Source organism: Zingiber officinale, chromosome 9A (genome assembly GCF_018446385.1).
Source record: "Zingiber officinale cultivar Zhangliang chromosome 9A, Zo_v1.1, whole genome shotgun sequence".
NCBI classification, from domain to species: Eukaryota; Viridiplantae; Streptophyta; class Magnoliopsida; order Zingiberales; family Zingiberaceae; genus Zingiber; species Zingiber officinale.
Window position 1 is genome coordinate 6,128,981 of NC_056002.1, and position 19,364 is coordinate 6,148,344.

General features: G+C 35.8%; 1 protein-coding gene across 1 annotated transcript; it reads right to left on the bottom strand.

The window, feature by feature from the left end:
* Nucleotides 1–297: 297 nt before the first annotated feature.
* Nucleotides 298–18,269, bottom strand: LOC122020155 (exportin-T-like). Its single transcript, XM_042577937.1, has 13 exons — nucleotides 16,215–18,269; nucleotides 16,030–16,125; nucleotides 15,853–15,942; nucleotides 15,627–15,731; nucleotides 14,601–14,660; nucleotides 14,368–14,430; nucleotides 14,205–14,300; nucleotides 11,338–11,502; nucleotides 2,770–2,943; nucleotides 1,634–1,699; nucleotides 1,439–1,537; nucleotides 728–874; nucleotides 298–405 (listed from the first exon to the last, which is right to left on the bottom strand). Exons 1-13 carry the CDS (start codon nucleotides 17,892–17,894, stop codon nucleotides 316–318), a joined length of 2,931 nt encoding a protein of 976 aa, XP_042433871.1. The 5' UTR covers nucleotides 17,895–18,269; the 3' UTR covers nucleotides 298–315.
* Nucleotides 18,270–19,364: the final 1,095 nt, after the last annotated feature.

The following is a 19,364-nucleotide window of genomic DNA, read 5'->3' on the forward strand; positions in this document are numbered from 1 at the left end:
TATATTATATTCAATTCTATGCAAATTTAATAGGAAAAAAAAAATCTTGACAAAACATGTCCATAAGTAACTAAAATGACGACAAAGCATACCTTCTCACCTTCAAATGTATCTCAATTCTCAATGACTATATGTACATGGACAAAACTTCCCTGCAAAAATTAGTACCATAGGCATTAGAAAAGGTACGCAATAAAGAAAACATTACTATAATAAAGTACCTGAATGCCTGCACAAGGCAAGCAAGTCCAAAATCATTAAATTATGGAACTAGCCTCTGATGTTGACTTCTTTTGAACATATCATAAAAATATTCTATCTAAAAACAAGACTTCCATTTTGCTGCTGTCTCAAATTCTCAATTAATAGATGGTAAAAAGATTTCATAGCCTTCAAATCATCAGTCTGCAGAAAAGAGTTCATGAATTAAAAGAAAGTAATTGAAGATCTTGCCATATAACTACAATCTGCTCTCATGCAGAATGAAACTAGTTAGACGAAACATCAATACCAAAAGCAAACATAAATGGAAGAACATGCCTATCAAATTCTAGAGACATTGATGGTTTCCCAATCTTTGGTATCTTAAAAATTCAATTATATTAACAATTTACCAATATTCATACACCATGAGAACAGCGACAAGTTCATTGAGAATTCAACACACAGAGACCTTAATAGATACACAGAAAATAAAATCAAATAAATATTAAAACAATTTTCGTACCTGCAACTTTTCATAATATTGTTCTACTAGTTCATGAGGGCAATTAACTCCTTGTAGCCCGCTAGACACAAAATATACAACAAAGTCGCTACCCAACTTCTCATACATTACTTTCTGGGCCAGCACGATTTCTCCAAAAAGGATCAACTGTTGCATGGAAAGGTATGTTGGAAAATAAGTTTAGAAGGCTGTTAATGGTAACAATTATACAAGCCAAAGTTTGCATATGGTCGTTATAACATTAGACAGAACATTTAAAGGCTGATATACATTTAGTGGAAAAGGAAAAAGGGACAGCTTTTACAAGAAGTAATTATCAGGATGCAGAATGGTGCAAATATGAAAGGTCACAAGACAGGCAACAATATCCCATGCCGATATTAACACAAAATAGTTGACCAAGTCTGGCACCAATCAGCTCAGTAAAGATCCTTTCATAGTATGTTATTCAGAGTAGTTGGAAAAAGTGACATTCATAAGAGTTCTCTCTAATGAATTAGCAAAACACCACAATATCTAAACAATTGTGAGAATAATCTTTATTAGGTTTGTTAACCAGAGAATTAAACTATCCACCTATTGCAAGTAATCAGTTATATCATAAAAGCCACAGCATGTCAAGTTACAAGTTCAACAAACAGATTCTTTTTTTAGAAAAAAAATCATCAATCAGGTGAATAACTAAAAAAAAAGGACAGTTTAGAACCATACAGAATTTGCATCGCGGAAATCAAATGATTTGTCAAGGACACTGTGCAGACAACAATTGATCGCAAATTTCTCGATTATAAAGCTGCGAAATCCAGGAACCTAAAAAAAAGAAGAAAAAATGGTTTACAAAATAACAAAGTTTATTAAGAAGAAAGAATTTAAGAGGACATGCTCAAAACATAGCAAGTGAAATACCATGTCATCACCATTATAACTGGTGCACCAATCTTTTATGAGTTTCACAAAAATTTGCACGCACATCTGCAGAATAATAATCATGAAACACATGAACAAGGTTTATTCTTGTGCTAATTCCCCTTGAACAAGGAATTTGCACCACTCCATAATGGATGATGGTTACAGTCTAACTGAATGAGATATCATAGATCAAAGATGATCACAGGCTAGCATTATTATAGTTACAATCAGTGTTTCAAGTGCAGAGCCGTGCTGCCCGAAACCGCTAGAATTTATCGTTCCGGTGTGGAAGTGAAACTGACACCGCATACAAATAAATTTCACATGTGTCAGCGTCACCACAATTCTGTGTACAATCGACGATCGTGGGACACCTCCAACACCGCCGGAAGCGTCGCGGCGCCGGAAGCGTCACGGGAGGCTTCTAGTGCCTCCTCGTGGGACCGGCAAGATCTTGTGTACTGTTACGGGAAAAAAATTAATTAATTTAAATAATTCCCAACTGAGATGTGATATTTCGAATAAGCTTTCGTGAACCCTAATTAAATTACCCTTAAAAAATATATTTAAAATAAAAAAAAAATTAAATAATTATTAATTGATATTATAAAAATTCTTTTTTACTGTTTTAAAATTTATTAAAAAAATCTAAAAAATCATATTTATATTCTGATAATTTTTTATTATTATTTTGTGTTTTTTATTGTTTAATTGATATTTTGATATTTTTAATATTTTTAATATATATTATTTAAACTAATAATTAATTAAATGAATAAACAATTAATTTATATAATTATGATGTATCTATTTTAATTCGAATTATTAATATATCAATTTTCTTTATAGAAAACTATAATTAATTATTTTTTCTAATCATATTAAATTATTGAGAACTTACATAAAATCAATATACAACTTGTTTTTAAACTATACACAATAAGCATATTTATCTAATAATTACTATATATAAATAAAAAAAATATCGAAACCGTATCGGCACGGCACGATACGATATCGAAATTGTATCGTTCCGGTCTAGAATCGAAACCTCGGCACAGATCGAGATTTTAAACCTTGATTACAATTAAAACTTGCATATGAAACAACAGAACCAAAAAAAAATCTCATACCTTCCTAAGAAGTATATCTTTGTGACTACAAGCAGTTATTAAAAGTAACTGCATTATTACATCCAAGAATCTCCAGCAACTTGGAGCGATGAAAACCAAGGAAAGATTGTGGTTTGCCATCACATGAAGAAAGGTATACAGTGTTCGCTGCAGGTCTTGAAGTTCTCGCACTTCCTTAAAGAGTCAAGTAGACAAGCAATCATGTAATAAACAATCCACATGGTGATAATTATAAAGTTTAACTGTAGTTAAAAATCAAAATTTCAAAATAAATTTCAATCAAAATAAATTATCAGTGACAGGATTCCAGTTACCTTACACTAATAAATTTTAATGACAGAAAAAAAAATTACAATAGCTGGAAAAGAACACTACACATATATACACCTATCAGAAGCTTCGTCATCATACACTAGATTTTCAACTTGTCATTGTCAAGTGCATGTTACAATTTCACTAACTTGCATTGTCTCCTTTCAGAACTGATGGCAATGGTTATTTTGCATGAACACTTTCATATTACTATCCTAGGAATATATTGTTATATTAATTAAATTAATTAAAATAAAACAGAGAATCAGCAAATGTTCTACCCTCTTTTTTTTCAGAATTCATTGCTTGCAATGGATGCTGTCTGTAACTATTCCTGTCAAGACTGAATGGTGGTGTTTTGTTCTCAAGTTCCCTAATACTATAGAAATATCATACTATACCATGGTCCATGAGTTAACATTTAAAGTATTGGTTCTTCAACAGAAAACATTACTGTACAACACTATGGTCCATTGGTTAACACCGAAGTATTGGTTTTCCACGAAGTAACTAGCCAAAGACAAGATTGATAAGCTTTCATGGTGTAATTCATTTGCTGATGATTTTTTTTGTGCCTGTGAGAATTTAGATTATGACAAATTCTGAACAAATTTCGGTACAGATCTTCTTAAAAAAAATTATTTAGGTAAAACTAAGACCAAAGTATACAAAATACATAGAAGAGTGGGTAATTAACATATATGAATAATAAAACACAACAAAAGCTTTCAAGTTATCTAAATTATATTACCAGACATGAAGGAACAAATGTGTATAGGGAATATTTTTATAACAAAGCTAGATAGTTCATTGTAAGCAGAGGATTGCTTAAACTTTATACATTTTGCATGAAATTGAGCTGCCTAGATTGAATCAATTCCCTTGTAAAAACACAATGTTGTGCTTCCTTGTTGAGAGAACAGGGAAGAGGGAAAGAAGGTGGGAGAAGGGGAAAAGGAAAAAGAGGCCGGGACAAAATGAAAAAAGGGTGATGTGATAAAATTACTCACTAGGCACGGGTATCCTGGAGAGATTATTCCATGGGTGTCCTAGATAGTTAACATAAGTACTTTGAGATGGTTCATAATGGGAGTAAGGATCAATCCTATACACCAAGATCAGACAATAAGAACCCGAAAAACTCTCCAGTGTTGCTCAGCTGACAGTTAAACCAGTTACAATGACAAGCTGGGTTTGCACGGAAAACTTTGTCATGTGATAGTTCAGGCAATTACTCATTGGTTGGGTATTCACTTTGAAGCCTATAAAAAAGGAGCAAATGCCACCTACTAAGGATGAACTTTTGGACTGTACAACTTTTGGACTGTATTTGAAGACCAATCACAGAATTCAACCAAATAAGAAGAAACGAGATACTACCTTGGACATTTCTAAACCCACCCTAGACAACTTATCAAAATCTAATCCACATTAACCCCTTCACCCCACAAAATTATTCTACTCCACTTCGTAGCCAAGCCACATCATACAAGTACTAGCCAAACTCAATCTCATACCCATGTACCTCAAGCTAGTTGCTCATCCTACATCTCCACCGAGCTCCAAAAACTTTAATCGAAATAAATTAATGACCACACTCAACCAAGCTAAGGTCCTCTCCACCTGGCCCCCTCTAGCCAATTTTCCATACTAAACTTCAAGCTACTTGGAACAGCTAGCGAGCATGTATACTTTTAACCAAATTAAATTGCCTAGCACCTTCACAAATGACATCAATCTATATGTGGAAATATGGAGGTTTATTAGCTGTCTCAACTAGTTCATACTCAGAAATTGGCTAGAGGGGGCTGGACTGGAGAGGACTTTGACCGTTAAATGAGGTTATTAGTTTAATTCAACTGAATTGCTTAAAGCTCAGCCGAGGTGTGAACTCCACTATACTCTTTACTGAGTTGGCCGAATGAAACCAATAAACCCACACAACCCAACCAAAGTCCTCTCCAGCCCCCTCTAGCCAATTTCCAAAATTGAGGTCCAAACTAGTTGGAACTAGCAAATTTCCATTCTGTTATAGTTTCAACCATAACAAAAGATAAGAAAAAGGAAATGCATTAGGTTGCATTTTATTTAACAGATGGAAAAAGGGAAAAGAGTAAATTCACTATTACACACTCATCCTCTAAGCTCGCATCCAAGCCATCATCTTCTTGGCACCTCCCAACTCACAATGATGGTCACCGATGCAGGTCAGAGCAGAGGGCTGAAGAAGGGAAGTGAAGGGCAAGGCTACTAGACCAAGCCTTGATAATGTAACTGGCATCAAACAGGTCAATAGCAGAGGAAATAGTTGGTGAGGACGGCAGTGCTGACATGGTACAATGAGTCAGCACAGTATGGGTAAGATGTGGTAGATCAGACTAGAATGGATGTCACTGGGGGCACAAGTTGGTTGTGGATGTCAACGGAAAAGAGGAACAGGAAAGGATGGAGTAGACGATTCATAATGACTACATTGATGACTGATTGTCAATGGAAGAGTAAACAAGGCAATGACAGTTATCAGCCCAGCCTGAGCAAATCAATTTTGATGTGAGAGTTTTACTCTCACCACCTTTCCTCACCCAATATTCAGTCTACAGAAAATGCCGTGTTTATCTTTTCCAACTTTTCATTCATTGTGTTATCCCTACACAACAAAACATTGTATAAAGGAAAAATATAAAACAACACAGTAAAACAAATTTCATCAATGTATGATCAAAAGAAAATGGCAGATCAAGGTTTCCTACAAGTAGATCAAGCACCAACAGACTTCCATTGTCAGAGATTTTCACACAATTTTGAGTGAGACATTTGACATACATATTACATTTAATGCAGCAAACTCTGTCCATGACGAACCCGTCATGGCCGGTCCCAAACCCGGATAAAGAAGGGTTGCGTTAAGTTGTCAACCAACGTTAAACTTAAAACTATGTCAAATGTTCAATGAATGTATCCATTAAACTATTGTGTTAATGCTAGGTTGTTCCCCGGAAGAAACGCATTGCAGGATCCGACTATAACGTCTCAGCAAGAACCGCTACATCTCCAAAACTCGGATATAATGCTAAATTTGCAAGAATTCCTGTTGCAAGGTCCAACTATAATATATCGGAAAGGACCGCTACATCTCACTTGGGTTGGATACAAACAAATATGATAGAAAAACTAATAGTCTAAGATTTAGAACATAAAACATAGGAACCCTCATTGGTAAATAAATGGAGGTAGTAGATACGATGATTAGGAGAAGAATTAGTATTTTGTGTGTACAAGAGGCAAAATGGGTAGACGACAAGGCAAAGATGATAGAGAACTCGAGTTTTAAGTTATGATACTCAGGAAAGAGTAAAACAAGAAATGGATTAGATATTGTTGTAGATAGTTCATTAAAGGATGAAGTTGAGTAGTTAAAAAAGGGGATAAAATTCAGATAATAGTGGCGACAAAAACTATGAACATAATTAGCATATATGTACTGCAAGTAGAATTTAGATAAAGCTACCAAATCAAGGTTTTGGGACGACTTAGATGAAATATTACAAAATATTTCGCTAAATGAAATGATTTTAATAAGAGATGATCTAAATGGACATGTCGAAGTGATAAATGAGAAATGTGAGAGGGTACATGGAGGTCATGGGTTTGAAACGAGAAATGAAGAAGGAAAAACTATATTAGATTTTGCGATAGCATATAATCTTATATTAGCTAATACATTTTTTAAGAAAAGAAAAGAACATGTTCAAAAATTGGAATAATAAAATCACAAATTGACTTTCTTATAATTAGGAAAAATGATAGAAAAATTTATAAAGATTGCAAAGTCATATCCCTTGAAAAAGTTTAACTACCTAACATAAATTAGTAGTATTGGATATACGTCTTATGCATAGTATCAATAGAAAGTAAATATAAACGACTCCTAGAATTAAGTGGTGGAAGTTAAAGGATGAAAAACAAAATATATTTAAAGAGAAAGTATGAGTATAAGTATTAGGTGAAATATATAGTGACTTTAATACGACATGTGATAAAATAGTATCAAAATTAAAAATAGTAACTAAGAGTGTACTCGGTGAGTCAAAGGGGCATATACCACTAAGTAAGGAATCTTGGTAGTGGAATAAGAAAGTACAAAAAAAATTAAAGGAAAAACGAACATCTTATAGAATTTAGGGACCAAATTTTTTATTAGTGGGGGAAGAATGTGAGATACAACAATTAAATAAAATAAGGGTTGATCAAGAAATTACCCTATAGAATTTTCTAAGAATTTTTTTAAAAAATTCTAGATTTTTAATGAGACATTTTATAATATATGGGATAAACGGGTAAGAGGAAAGCATGTTTTTGTGAACCTATTGAAATGAGGAAATGTTTATATTTTGAAATTCATTTTATTTTCTTTTTGAAAACCTAAAATCTTCGTCGTCTCCTTTTCCTCTCCCGATCCGCCCACTTCGCCTGTGCCTTGCCACCACTGCTAGTCGACGGAACACCGTCACCACGACCACCGGATCATCGTTGCACCACTGCCTCCTTCCGTGTGAGACTACCGTAGCGACGCCACAGCCGCCACCCTCTTCGGCCATGCTAATCTAGCCACTGCCTGTTGTGAGAGCCGCGGATGTCCCCTTCATCTCCGCTCTTCGGCGTGTCCGACCACCGCTGTGAGATGTTGCTAGCACCATTATTAACCCTTCCCCCTCTAGTTGTGCTGAGCTCAGCCGGTCATCATCGTCGTTTTCTTTTGCTTCAGTTGTCGCAGCCATAGCTGCCAGTACTAGGAGATTGTCTGCGGCCACCCCAACGTCGTTGTTCTGCCAGTCCTGCTCCGGTCACGAGCAGGAGGCCATGGGACTTCATCAGTGCGCTAGTCATCTCTCTGGCTGAGTCACCATCAACCACTCCAAATTTGGTGAGTATTATGATGAAGATATGGATAAACCTAATCTAATCATTTGGATGTATTAGATTAAGGTTAGTGATGGGTTAGATCAAATTTAATCAAGGAATTGCAATAAATTGAAGTTAATTATTAATTGGTATTAATTAATGATAGATCGACTTGGGGTTTTCCCAAATTAATTTGGGATTTGATTTAGCTATTTATTTCATATGTAATTAGCTAAATAACACATGGTGATGTAGGATTTTGATCTTAAGACGAGCATCTTAAGATGGAATTTATTGTGACACAAGCTACTTTTCAAGGTAGGTAGTTCCTATTTGCCCTCTTTAGATCTTTGATTTTAATGCATGATTATATCTGATTATATATTGATTAGGTAGCATTTACTTGTTTACCCTGTCTCCACTCAAATTATTTCTTAAGTTGATACTTAATTGTTTGTACTTGGTTTGATCTATCGATATTCATACAGTCTCGTTGCTATTCATGCTATATATACTTGTGCCTTTATGTAGTGATACCATAGTGTAGGATATCAAATATCTCACTAAACCCTTATTTGTTATTTAGGCTCATGCCTATACCTTAGTAAGATCATACCCAGTGTAGGATATCGAGTATCCTACTATACCTTTATTTGTTATTTAGGCTCATGCCTATACCTTAGTAAGATCATACCCAGTGTAGGATATCGAGTATCCTACTAGACCTTTATTTGTTAATTAGGCTCATGCTTATATGCTAATGAGGTTATACCATAGTATAGTTTGTATAGCTTTACTCTTAAAAGGTCTAGTAAAATACTTGATATCCTGTACTATTTTCACCTTGCCTAGACAATTCGACCAATTAGTCGACGCCTAGGACCGCCTAATCCCGCCTAGGCGCCTAGGACCGCCTAATCCCGCCTAGGTGCCAAAGCCACCTAGGAGCCGCTTAGGCCAATTTTTAGAACACTAATTATTGCATTACCTAGATTGGTGGATATTTATTCTCATACCATATGTTAATGATAACATACCGAGGTGTAGTTATAGGGTATTATTATTGGATATGAATGTTTATTTTTTTCTTATCATGACATGGTGTATATCCTGTGACCATTGTCTCCTATTCATAGTTGAAGGAGTTGTCAGTGATCACGATACATATGGCTATCCACGAGACATCCGTGGCAATGAGTTCACATGTAGTTCGTAGTTAGATAGCTACGTATATCCTTATCTGCCCACAAGACATCTGTGGTAGCGAGTTCGCATGCAGACATGAATTGCTATATTCTGGTTATGTAGTTGTTTGTGCAGGGATTGGATGTATTGTATGTACTCCCGATTTATTGGTTATACCTGGTCGAGCAGGTTAGTGGAGTTTATATTGTTGGTTATACTTTTAGTTAGCAGATGATTATATTGGTGTCCTTACTTATGTAGTAAGTATTATTGACTGAGACTGTATCCTTTGATCTCCTTATATATAGTATCATGAATATATTCTTATACCCACTGAGTTGTTGTAATTACTATGTTTGCTTTTCCTTTGACTTTTAGATTAGCGAATAGAGGATGTGTTGTGCCGCTTAGAGGTCCTGTTTGTCGGTCCCACTCGAGTTTGGATTCCTTTTGAGTTGTTTGGTTTATTTTCCATTGCTGGTGTTTACAATTTTCTTTCTAGATCAGTTTTGAGCTTTGTTAGAATAATATGACTTTTATTTTATAGTATGAACTCATGTACATGCATACATACACGCATTGACATTTGTATCTGATCGATTTTATATTGCATTGTTGTTGTATTGGCTTGAAATGGTTTGATATCGATTATTTTCTATATTGTCATTAGGGATACCGTCCGATTTGATGGACAAGTATACCCTCGGGGAGGGTAAATACTCTATTTCCCTTATATAAGAATAAGGGATACAAAATTGTACAAACTATAGGGGTATTAAACTAATGAGTCATACCATGAAACTTTGGAAAAAAATAATAAAAAAAGATTAAGGAATAAGACTACAGTGACCGAAAGTCAATTTGGATTCATGCTTGGAAGGCCGACGATAGAAGATATACATCTTCTTAGACAACTAATTGACAAATATCGGAAGCAAAAATAAGATCTACACATGATATTCATTAACTTAGAAACAACTTATGATAGAGTCCCAAGAGAAATTATACGGAGAATTCTAGAAAAGAGAAGCATTAGCGTAACATATATTGAACTAATTAAAAATATGTACAAGAATGTAAGACTTCATATGGAATAACTGAAACATTTTCAATAAATATAGGATTATATCAAAGATCAGCTCTAAGTCCCTATCTTTTTACCTTAATTATGACGAACTCACTACACACATTCAAGACACAGTATCGTAATGCATGTTGCTTGCAGATGATATTATTTTGGTCGATGAAACACGTGAAGAAATAAATGTTAAACTAGAATCTTGACGGGAAACACTAAAAGGGAAATGTTTTAGGCTTAGTAGAATAAAGAAAGAATATATAGAATTTAAGTTTAGCAATATTAGACGTAATGAAACAATTATTAAGATAAGAGATAATGAGTTGTCTAAAACTGAGAGTTTTAAATATTTAGAATCATTTTTACAAAACCATGAAATGATCGAGAGATATGTCTTACATAAAATACAAGCAATATTGTTAAAATGGAGGAAAGTATCAGATGTTTTATATGACTGTAAAGTATCTTTAAAACTTAAAGGAAAATTCTACAAAATCGTAGTTAGACCTGCTATGTTATATGAAGCTAAATGTTGAGCTATGACTCGAACACATGAGCAGAAAATGAGAGTTATAGATAAGGAAGTTAAGATGGATGTGTGGGCATACGAGGATGGACAGAATAAAAAATGAGAGTATTAGAAAAAAATCAGAATTGCATCTATTAAGAGAAAACTCCGAGAGACATATTTAAAATGGTGCATGCATGTACCTAGACGATCAATAAATGCTCCAATTAAGCAATGTGAAACTATAACAAACACATATATCAAGCGAAAAAGAGGAAGACAAAAAAAGACTTAGTTAGCAACAATAAAACAAGATAAAATTTATTTAAGTATAGATGATGATATAGTAAGAGATAAAGCTAATGGCGTAAAAGGATCCATATAGCCAACCCCACCTAGTGGGATAAGGCTTGGTTGTTGTTGTATTAGATTTAATGCAACATTCAACTTTTCATCAAAAAAGCACATAACACATTATATATATATATATATATATATATATATATATATATATATAAAACAATTGCTACTAATCTCAATCAACATCATACAGAATAGTCTATTAAAAAAGATCAAGCTATACCTCTGTAATGCATCCAGGTACTGATGAAAATGCATCCCTTGGAAGTATTTCAATTAGTCTACTTGCAATAGCAGGAAATATATCTTCTAGTATGGGCTCTAAAGAAGTGGAGAATTTGCTTATTAGTTGATTGGCCAGTACAAGAAAATCAACCATGTCTTCTGGCTGCAAAGCACCAATTAAGGAGATCATATTTACTGAAATCAAACATTTAAAGCTCCTAATATCGCTCTAATAGAAGATATCAACGCCACAACTACCACAAGCTGTGTCCCCAACTATCAAACTACTTGTTAGGGTTGGGTGTATGGACCTTATGCACTTTTTGATCCCCCAGTAAGCCAAAATTCATTAGTAATGACAAGGTCAAGTTGTTGGTAGGACATGCAAAAGAATGGAATCAGTTTGTTATGAATAAAATATACCCTCGAGTTGTATTTAGTTAGTAAGATTAACACATAAGGTTCTTCAACAACAACCAAACATTTATCCCACTAAATGGGGTCGGCTAAGAAGCTCAAGTTCTTGGAATTTATGACAGTTCAAATGCCAAAGGTGTAATTTCAATGTCAAAAAGAGCAAAACTAGGAAAAAAAAATGCAACAACTGTACCTTAGTAGCAAATTACAGCAATCTGATATGTAATAATACCATTTTCAGTAACAATCATTAAACCCCAAAACTACCACAACAAGCCATGTGTCCTGACTATCCAACTATTTCGAGTTAATTATATGGACCTCATGAGTCATGACACCATTGATTTCTATACAGACAACATCATCAGTGGAGACTAGGGCAAGGTAGTGGGAGAACATGTAAAGATAATGGAGCCAGTTCAATATGAATAAAATCCACCTTTTTAGTTGTAGTTAAGTTTGTACAACAAACAAAGAAGCTCAAGATCTACAAAGTCAGAAAAGTTCCGATGTGGAAATAATGGTCTGGTTTCAAAATCAAAAGAAATAAACTTGTCAAAATGTAATATTTATAACTAAGTTTTGATAATATGACAACATGAAACAAGACCATCTACAATAACAGCCATTAAATGCTGAAGTGCCACAAGTCATATGCCTCAACTACCCAACCATTGGGAGTTGAATACATGGACCTTGTAGAGTCACTGGTCTCTACATAAAGCAATATAGTAACGATTACCTATGTCAAGTTGGTTGGAGAGCATGAAAAACAATGGAACCGGTTCAAAAATAACTTGTATTTAAGTTTGTAAAACCATCAAGGAAGTTCAAATTTTGAAGATAGTATAGTTCAGGTAAGAAGATAAAGGTCTGATCAAAATAAAGAAATTACTACAATATGACTTTTAAGTAGTATCTTTGAATTCAAAGAGTTCATTGGATCAATTTAAATTGATTTTATCTCGATCCAATTGGTTGCTTGAACTCAATTTGAATTTAATTGGGGTATTGGATTTTATTCCAGGGAATGAGGTTTGAGGCTTTGAGCTAGCTACGGTCAATGTTGGATATAAACTGGAAGAATCAAGACCCAATTTGGAAACTAGGCTGGCTCCAAAATTTAGATCGACTGAGTTGGATTGGAAGCAATAACTGTCAATCCGAGTTGTTCCATTTCTCAAATGTGATTACTAAAGGATGAACAAACAGATGAGAACAAAGATAATAGCAAAGAAATGAAATAAATAAATAAAAGTCTATGGAATTATATGATTTGGGTTTAGAACCAGATGAACCTACTTTATAATTTTCATTTAATTTATAATTACACAGTGAGGACTCTAGAATTTTGTTAATGGTTCTAACAATGGAACTGGAAAATACAGTGAAGCAATTATGTGTGTACATGCAAAATCATATTATCTATGCTCATGTGATTATGTGACAGAAATAGAATGAAGCAATTATGCACGTTATACCATGCAATTATATCATGTTGTAATATCAAATCATTATCTTAAGTTGTGGGGCATCATGCAGTTTCTCATGTGGGGCATGATGCTTAATTGTAAATATGTCTATCATAGCACAATTGGCTATATGATTATCTGTTCTATTTACTTATGACAAGTATAAATTAGATGAGGTGATATCTACATGTCAGTATAGCAGATGATTGTGTTGTACTTATTAGGAGCATAGGGCAGACATATGATAATCTAATTATTCATGGCCTTTATGTATATGACTCTTGTGGGACCAGAAACTACAAGCTGTACAAGACATTGGAGCAACATAACCTGGACTAAATCAGAAATCGTATCCATATTAACACAGACACATGGTGCCACTCCCTGTAGTAACTTTAGGAGTGCAGAAGGTAAACCCACAGATCCATGATTCACCCCTGATTGATGTCTAGCGTATCCTATGAAGGTTTACCTTATGATAGCTTGTACATTGAAGTTGAGATGCAATACACACATCATGTATTTTCATTATTCCATTTTCCCTGATGATACACCCTTGATGTTAAATTTATTTATACCTATGTTAAGAATTCTTCTAATTCCTACTTGGCACATTTTAGCCTTATTGCTTACTCTGCCTCCTATTTGAAGAATGAGTATTAGTTAGTTGCACTGGGCATTAGGATTATATCCAGACTGCATGACAAAAACTAATGAACGTGCCATGGCAATTTAAAAATTATCAAATTGAATTGAATATTAGCAGTCAGCCTAAGATAGAGGCCAATGTAGGAATACGATCCATATGGCCAACTTAAAATAGTTAAGGTAAACATGGCTTGGTGATGATTAAAACCACAATGACGATTCATAGTAATTAAACAAAATGAATTACCCAAGAAAAATCATCCACGATTTGGAGTACTTGAGGAAAAAACCTCAATAAAATTTGTAGAAGGTGGAGAGGTAAAGGTACCTCATTCTCCACAAGAAGATGCTTTAGCGGCATTGGAAGGAACGGAAGGATAGATGCTCCTAAAATTTCAACCATGCGATGAATGAATGATGTGATCTGCAACCACAACATATTATTAATTATTGAAGAACGAAAAGCACATTGCAAAGATTCTTTGCATGACCTTATTTCTCAAAGCTCTAATATTTGGAAATGAGACGAGGATTTCCAAGACAATCCCCAATGTCTGCAAAATAAAAAGAAGAGGAATCTCAAATGTATATTTATAAGGTCGTGATTGAAACCAATCATCTTCCTTCAATTACATAAAACCAATTTTTTTCCATTACACAAATGTAGTTAAAACATAAAAGAATATGTACAAAAAAAGTACGTATGCCTTGGATGTTTACTAGCCTTTTTAAACATAATTCCAATGGTTGGGCGGCTACTCATAGCAAGTCGCTCATTAAAACCCTGTTTATAAGAAATATAAACAAACAGAGGTTCAGATTTGTTTATACAAATATATTAAAAAAAATACAGCAAGATGACCAATTTAAAGTCAGAGAAATTTGATACAATTACTACTAAATATAAAATAAATCCAATATAAGGCAGATTGTCAGGTTTATAGATATCCAACCATAGTTGATTGACCTAGTCAAACTATATAGTACTGTCCTTGACTGGTCAAGTATTATCTCTAGAACTTTTACATTTGATTAAGGGGCACACAATAGTTAAACACGAAATTTGAATATTATATTTGTTGATATTTGCTCTTTACTGAAAAATCAATGAAAACTCGTACCTTGCAAACATCTAGATCATCAAGCTTGCTTATTTGTTCACTTATTTTGGTATTGCTAATGTTAAATTTCATATGTATGTTTTTTACTACAATAAACTGAAATTCTTAAATTCTAACCCTTGTACTAGTAGACAGAAATTCAAGTTACAAATTAATTCAAACTAACCCTCACTAAAAAGTAAACAAAACTAAATTATTCTCAAAAAACAAAGAATTATAACAACCTGCAATGGCCAATCTGTTTTCTTTTTCACTTTAAAAACCAAAGCATCAAAGGAAAAAACTTATAGGAATTTTAGCTCTTTCCCTTTAAGAGAACCTCCATCATTCCTGAAATTCATAAGGGCAGTGTACCAAAACTTTGATATGCCAAGTAACAACACCAGAACATATGATATATAAACTATACACAAAATTTAATAGGAAAAAAAAACTTCTCTAACATCAGATAAGCGCTCCCCTTTCTTGAATCATGAGGAACAATCAACTTCCATAATTGTAAACAAATCAGAAAGAACATTTTCATTATTGGTATTATACAATGCTATAAAACACAAATTTAGAAAAATGAAATTCTTACTGCTCTTAGAAAAATACATATCAACAATTCAGAATACAAAACACCACACCTTGCTTAAAGCATTCAAAGCCATAATAATTTGCTGGATGGTTGAGGCTTTTGCTGATGATTCTTCTAGGCCATGTGCTTTGGCATCTGAAAGAAGCCCCTTCAGCTGGATTAAAAAAGCATCAGTCAACTTATTGGTTATTGACCAGATGATGTGAAATAATTACAAAAATCAGCCAGAAAATGGACCAAAGAAAAGAAAGAAATTATTCAGATCCAATTTTAACCTTTTGAGAAAGAGGGTCAAGAAGTGCTGCCAAATACTCAGATTGCTTTTCTGGGGAAACATCTTCCATCCCAATCAATAATCCAATTGCCTATAAATCCAAAAAGAAATAGGCAAAGAAATGAGAATGTTTTGTCAACAAAAGGAGACAACAGAGACGACATTTCAACACTGAGACCTCAAATGTTTGGCTACCATCTTCAGAACCTGAACACTTAAGATATTTGGAGCTCCAATCTGAACTAGTGAATTGAGCCACAATATCCTGCAATCCCTGGGAATAGAATAAACATGTGAAACAATAAACAAGTAAGAAATATGCATATATATAGAAACAAGACCATGACAGAAGAGGAGACATACTTGCAAAATCACATCCAGATAAGGCACAAACTTAGCTTTCAGTAACTTGACAGATCTCATGAAAAGATAACTAGCTCGTCTGCTCACATTAAGATTTGGATGGCGTATACCTCTTTCATCCAAGAAGACAGCTAGTACATGAGGTATATATTGAGCATTATCTTGAACAAACTTAATAAACCTTGAGACTGTCTCAAGGTAGATCAGTGCAACAAGACGATGATTATGGCAAGGAAATCGTGCTGAAAGGAGCAACTGCACCAACTCACCCAACGAACCATTGCCAGTTCTAGCTTCTTCTTTTATTGTCTCACCCAACCTGTAGAATAAAGTAAGCATCGCTTCTACATCCTCCACACTACTTTTGGAAGAAGACAAGGCTGTAATTGCTAAATTTTGAATAAAAAGCTGGGTCACACTCGGTGCCACTCGGCAAATGCTAGAAAAGAGTATTAATAGTTCTTTCCGATGTTCTCCCATCTGATCCTCTTCCTCTTTACCAATCTTATCTGGTAAATCAAGATTGTTCCTGTACATAGGATCATAGAGAATTTGCACTCTAATAGCTTCAAGGATCTGACTTAGGTACATTGCTTGTTTTGCGGAATGGGACTTCATAGCGATCACATAATCTGACAGAAAAGCAACAACATTACTTAACTCCATTTCCTCACTTTCTTGCATCACATACAAAATAGAAGGCAAGGCCTCGTCGAGAAGATTGAGAGGCGAATAACCATCCGTATCCGCAGAGCCCAACCTCTTGTAGCATTCGAGAGCCTCAGCAGCATAACCAGTGACCAAAGCTGGAACCTTCTGGACCAAATCAGGATTGGCAAAAATCCTACTTAGTCGTAGACTGCTGAGAAGAGCCATTTTCTGGCGATGATCCATTCTCTTGAGAACGATTGCAAGAACACAGCTTCCAGCAGCAGCCCTGAGTTGATCAGTTGAGCTAGGAGCTAGAATGAGGTCGAAGAGGAGAGGGACGAAAGCATCATTGGCGACCAGACCAATGTCGATCCAAGTGATGTAACGCCGCATGGTGTCGAGTACTAAAGTGACAAGGGAAGGGTCCGAGGAATTGTAGAGCGACACCGCGTCGTACCAGTGGCGGGCAATCTGAGGGACGCATTGCTGGCGCATGGTGTCCTTAACCTGGGAAGCAGCGGAGACCTCCTCGGAGGAGCGGGGATAGTCGAGGCTGAGAAGGTCATCATCGAGAGCGGCAAGGAAGCGGGCAAACATGTCAATGGAAGCGGGGTCGGCAGCGGGGAGAGAGGGGAGTACGCAGAGGAAAGGATCTGGCCAGGATGAGGCAGGGTACTCATGGCGGATAAGGGCGGCAACGGCCTGGGCGAGCTTATTCCTGAGGAAAGGAGGGGAGGCGATGGGGAGAGGGCGATCGGAGGCAAGGGAGAGCATGGCGGAGCGGAGGATGGGGAGGTCGGCGGGGGGAATAGAGGAGTAGCGCAGAAGGATGACATCGTGGAGGGCCTGAAGACACCAGAACTGAACGGGAACGAGCGGGGAGCGCTGAAGGCGGTCGAGGCAGAGGCGGATGAGTGCTGAAGCGTCGGCCTTCACGCGGTCACAGAAGGCGATCGCCTGAGCGCGGAGCGTGGAGTCGGCGACGCTCGGCTCGTATGCGAGGAGGATCGCCTTCTCGAGGTCGTCCATCGGCACCTTCTTCGCTAGCGCTCCGCCAGTAAACCCTAGCGATGGATCGGCTCGATGGGCGGCTTTTTTTATTTGTTTCGCCAGGAAAGAGGCGCAGGGGGGATCGATCTGCGTGCGGAGTCGAGTTGCGACGGTTCACGGCGCTGTGATTTTGTGGATTTTGCGGCGAGATTGATCAGTAGCGGCAGCGGCTGCAGTGGGCACAGCGACGATGGTGGCAGCCAATGAAAAAATGAGAGAGAAGGGTTTTAGGAAGCGTATGCGACGAGAGTATATATTAGAAGCGAAAACGAAGGAGGGCTGCTGCAAAATAGAGGAATGGAGACGGACGAAAAGAGCGGAGCGTGAGATGGGAATTCGATGGGGTGGGTTTCCGGGGATTCGACGTTATAAGGTGAGCTGGAAGGCTGGGGGTGATGGGGGACGGAACGTGTAGGCCCGCGGCCATCGTATTGAGAATGTTTTCTGAATTGGGCCTTATTTAAGCAGCCTCTGTGTGTGTAGTTGGGCCATACCAAGTTATTTGGACTTTGCAAGCTAAGGGGTTAAGGGGATTTATTATCATCTAAAATCTAAACTTTACGGATAGGACGGTAAATGAATCAAGTTGAGCTGAATTTTAGGATATTTAAATTTATTTAATAAGATAATCGAGTAGAGTTGTGCTGAGTTTAAAATGAATTAAATTTTTGAAATGATTGTTTAAGTTTAGTTTGGTTTATTTTTTTATGAATTTGAGTTTGTTTGAAGCTGATCTATATATTTATCAACTGATTTAGTTTAAATGAAACTACATTTATCAATCGCATTCACTAAGCCCATTTCTTCTTCAATTATCTCCCCCTTAAAACTTTAATGTACCACTGCTTATTTCAAGTAATAATGAGAAGGAAAAAAAAAACTCACTTTTCCAACTGGTTTTTCCAAGAACATATACCTTGTATTGAAACTAAATTAAACCAGTTGGCACCTAAAGACTATTCTCAATTTGTATGAATACCAGATGCTCATCATGAGAATAAACTGCACATTTGGTTGAATACCATATGCTCAATTTGTCAAATGGCGTATCAACTAGTAATCTTGTAGGATGTAGAAAATGTTGTATTAGGTTATTCTTGATCATAGGCATGTCAGACACTGATTGCATAGCGAGATAGTTAGTCAATCATAAAATCTCTGTTATGGATTTCCAGGACCTTATCTTCCACTAGTTGAAGCATCTGACTCCATCAATCACTAACACATTTGGGAAAGCAATGAAATCTCTTATGAGTGAGGCAAACTGCGACTATCTTTGGAGATTGACCTTTTCAATAGCATTAAGGCAGAGGATGATCGTACCTTCAGAGCTGCGAGCACAAATTTCTTGGATCATTTTTTTTTTTATGATCCAGGGGGTGTGGTATTCGTATTTATGATCGGATCGTGACCGTGATCTAACTATAAATTATTGTGATCTTTTCCTGG

Excerpts from the sequence above, each read along its gene's own strand:
- LOC122020155 (XM_042577937.1), bottom strand. The coding sequence starts at position 17,894 with ATGGACGACCTCGAGAAGGCGATCCTCCTCGCATACGAGCCGAGCGTC. Across the intron at positions 1,700-2,769 it reads AAGATATACTTCTTAGGAAG|ATGTGCGTGCAAATTTTTGT; the intron begins GTATGAGATTTT and ends ATTATTCTGCAG. Across the intron at positions 1,538-1,633 it reads GTTATAATGGTGATGACATG|GTTCCTGGATTTCGCAGCTT; the intron begins GTATTTCACTTG and ends TCTTTTTTTTAG.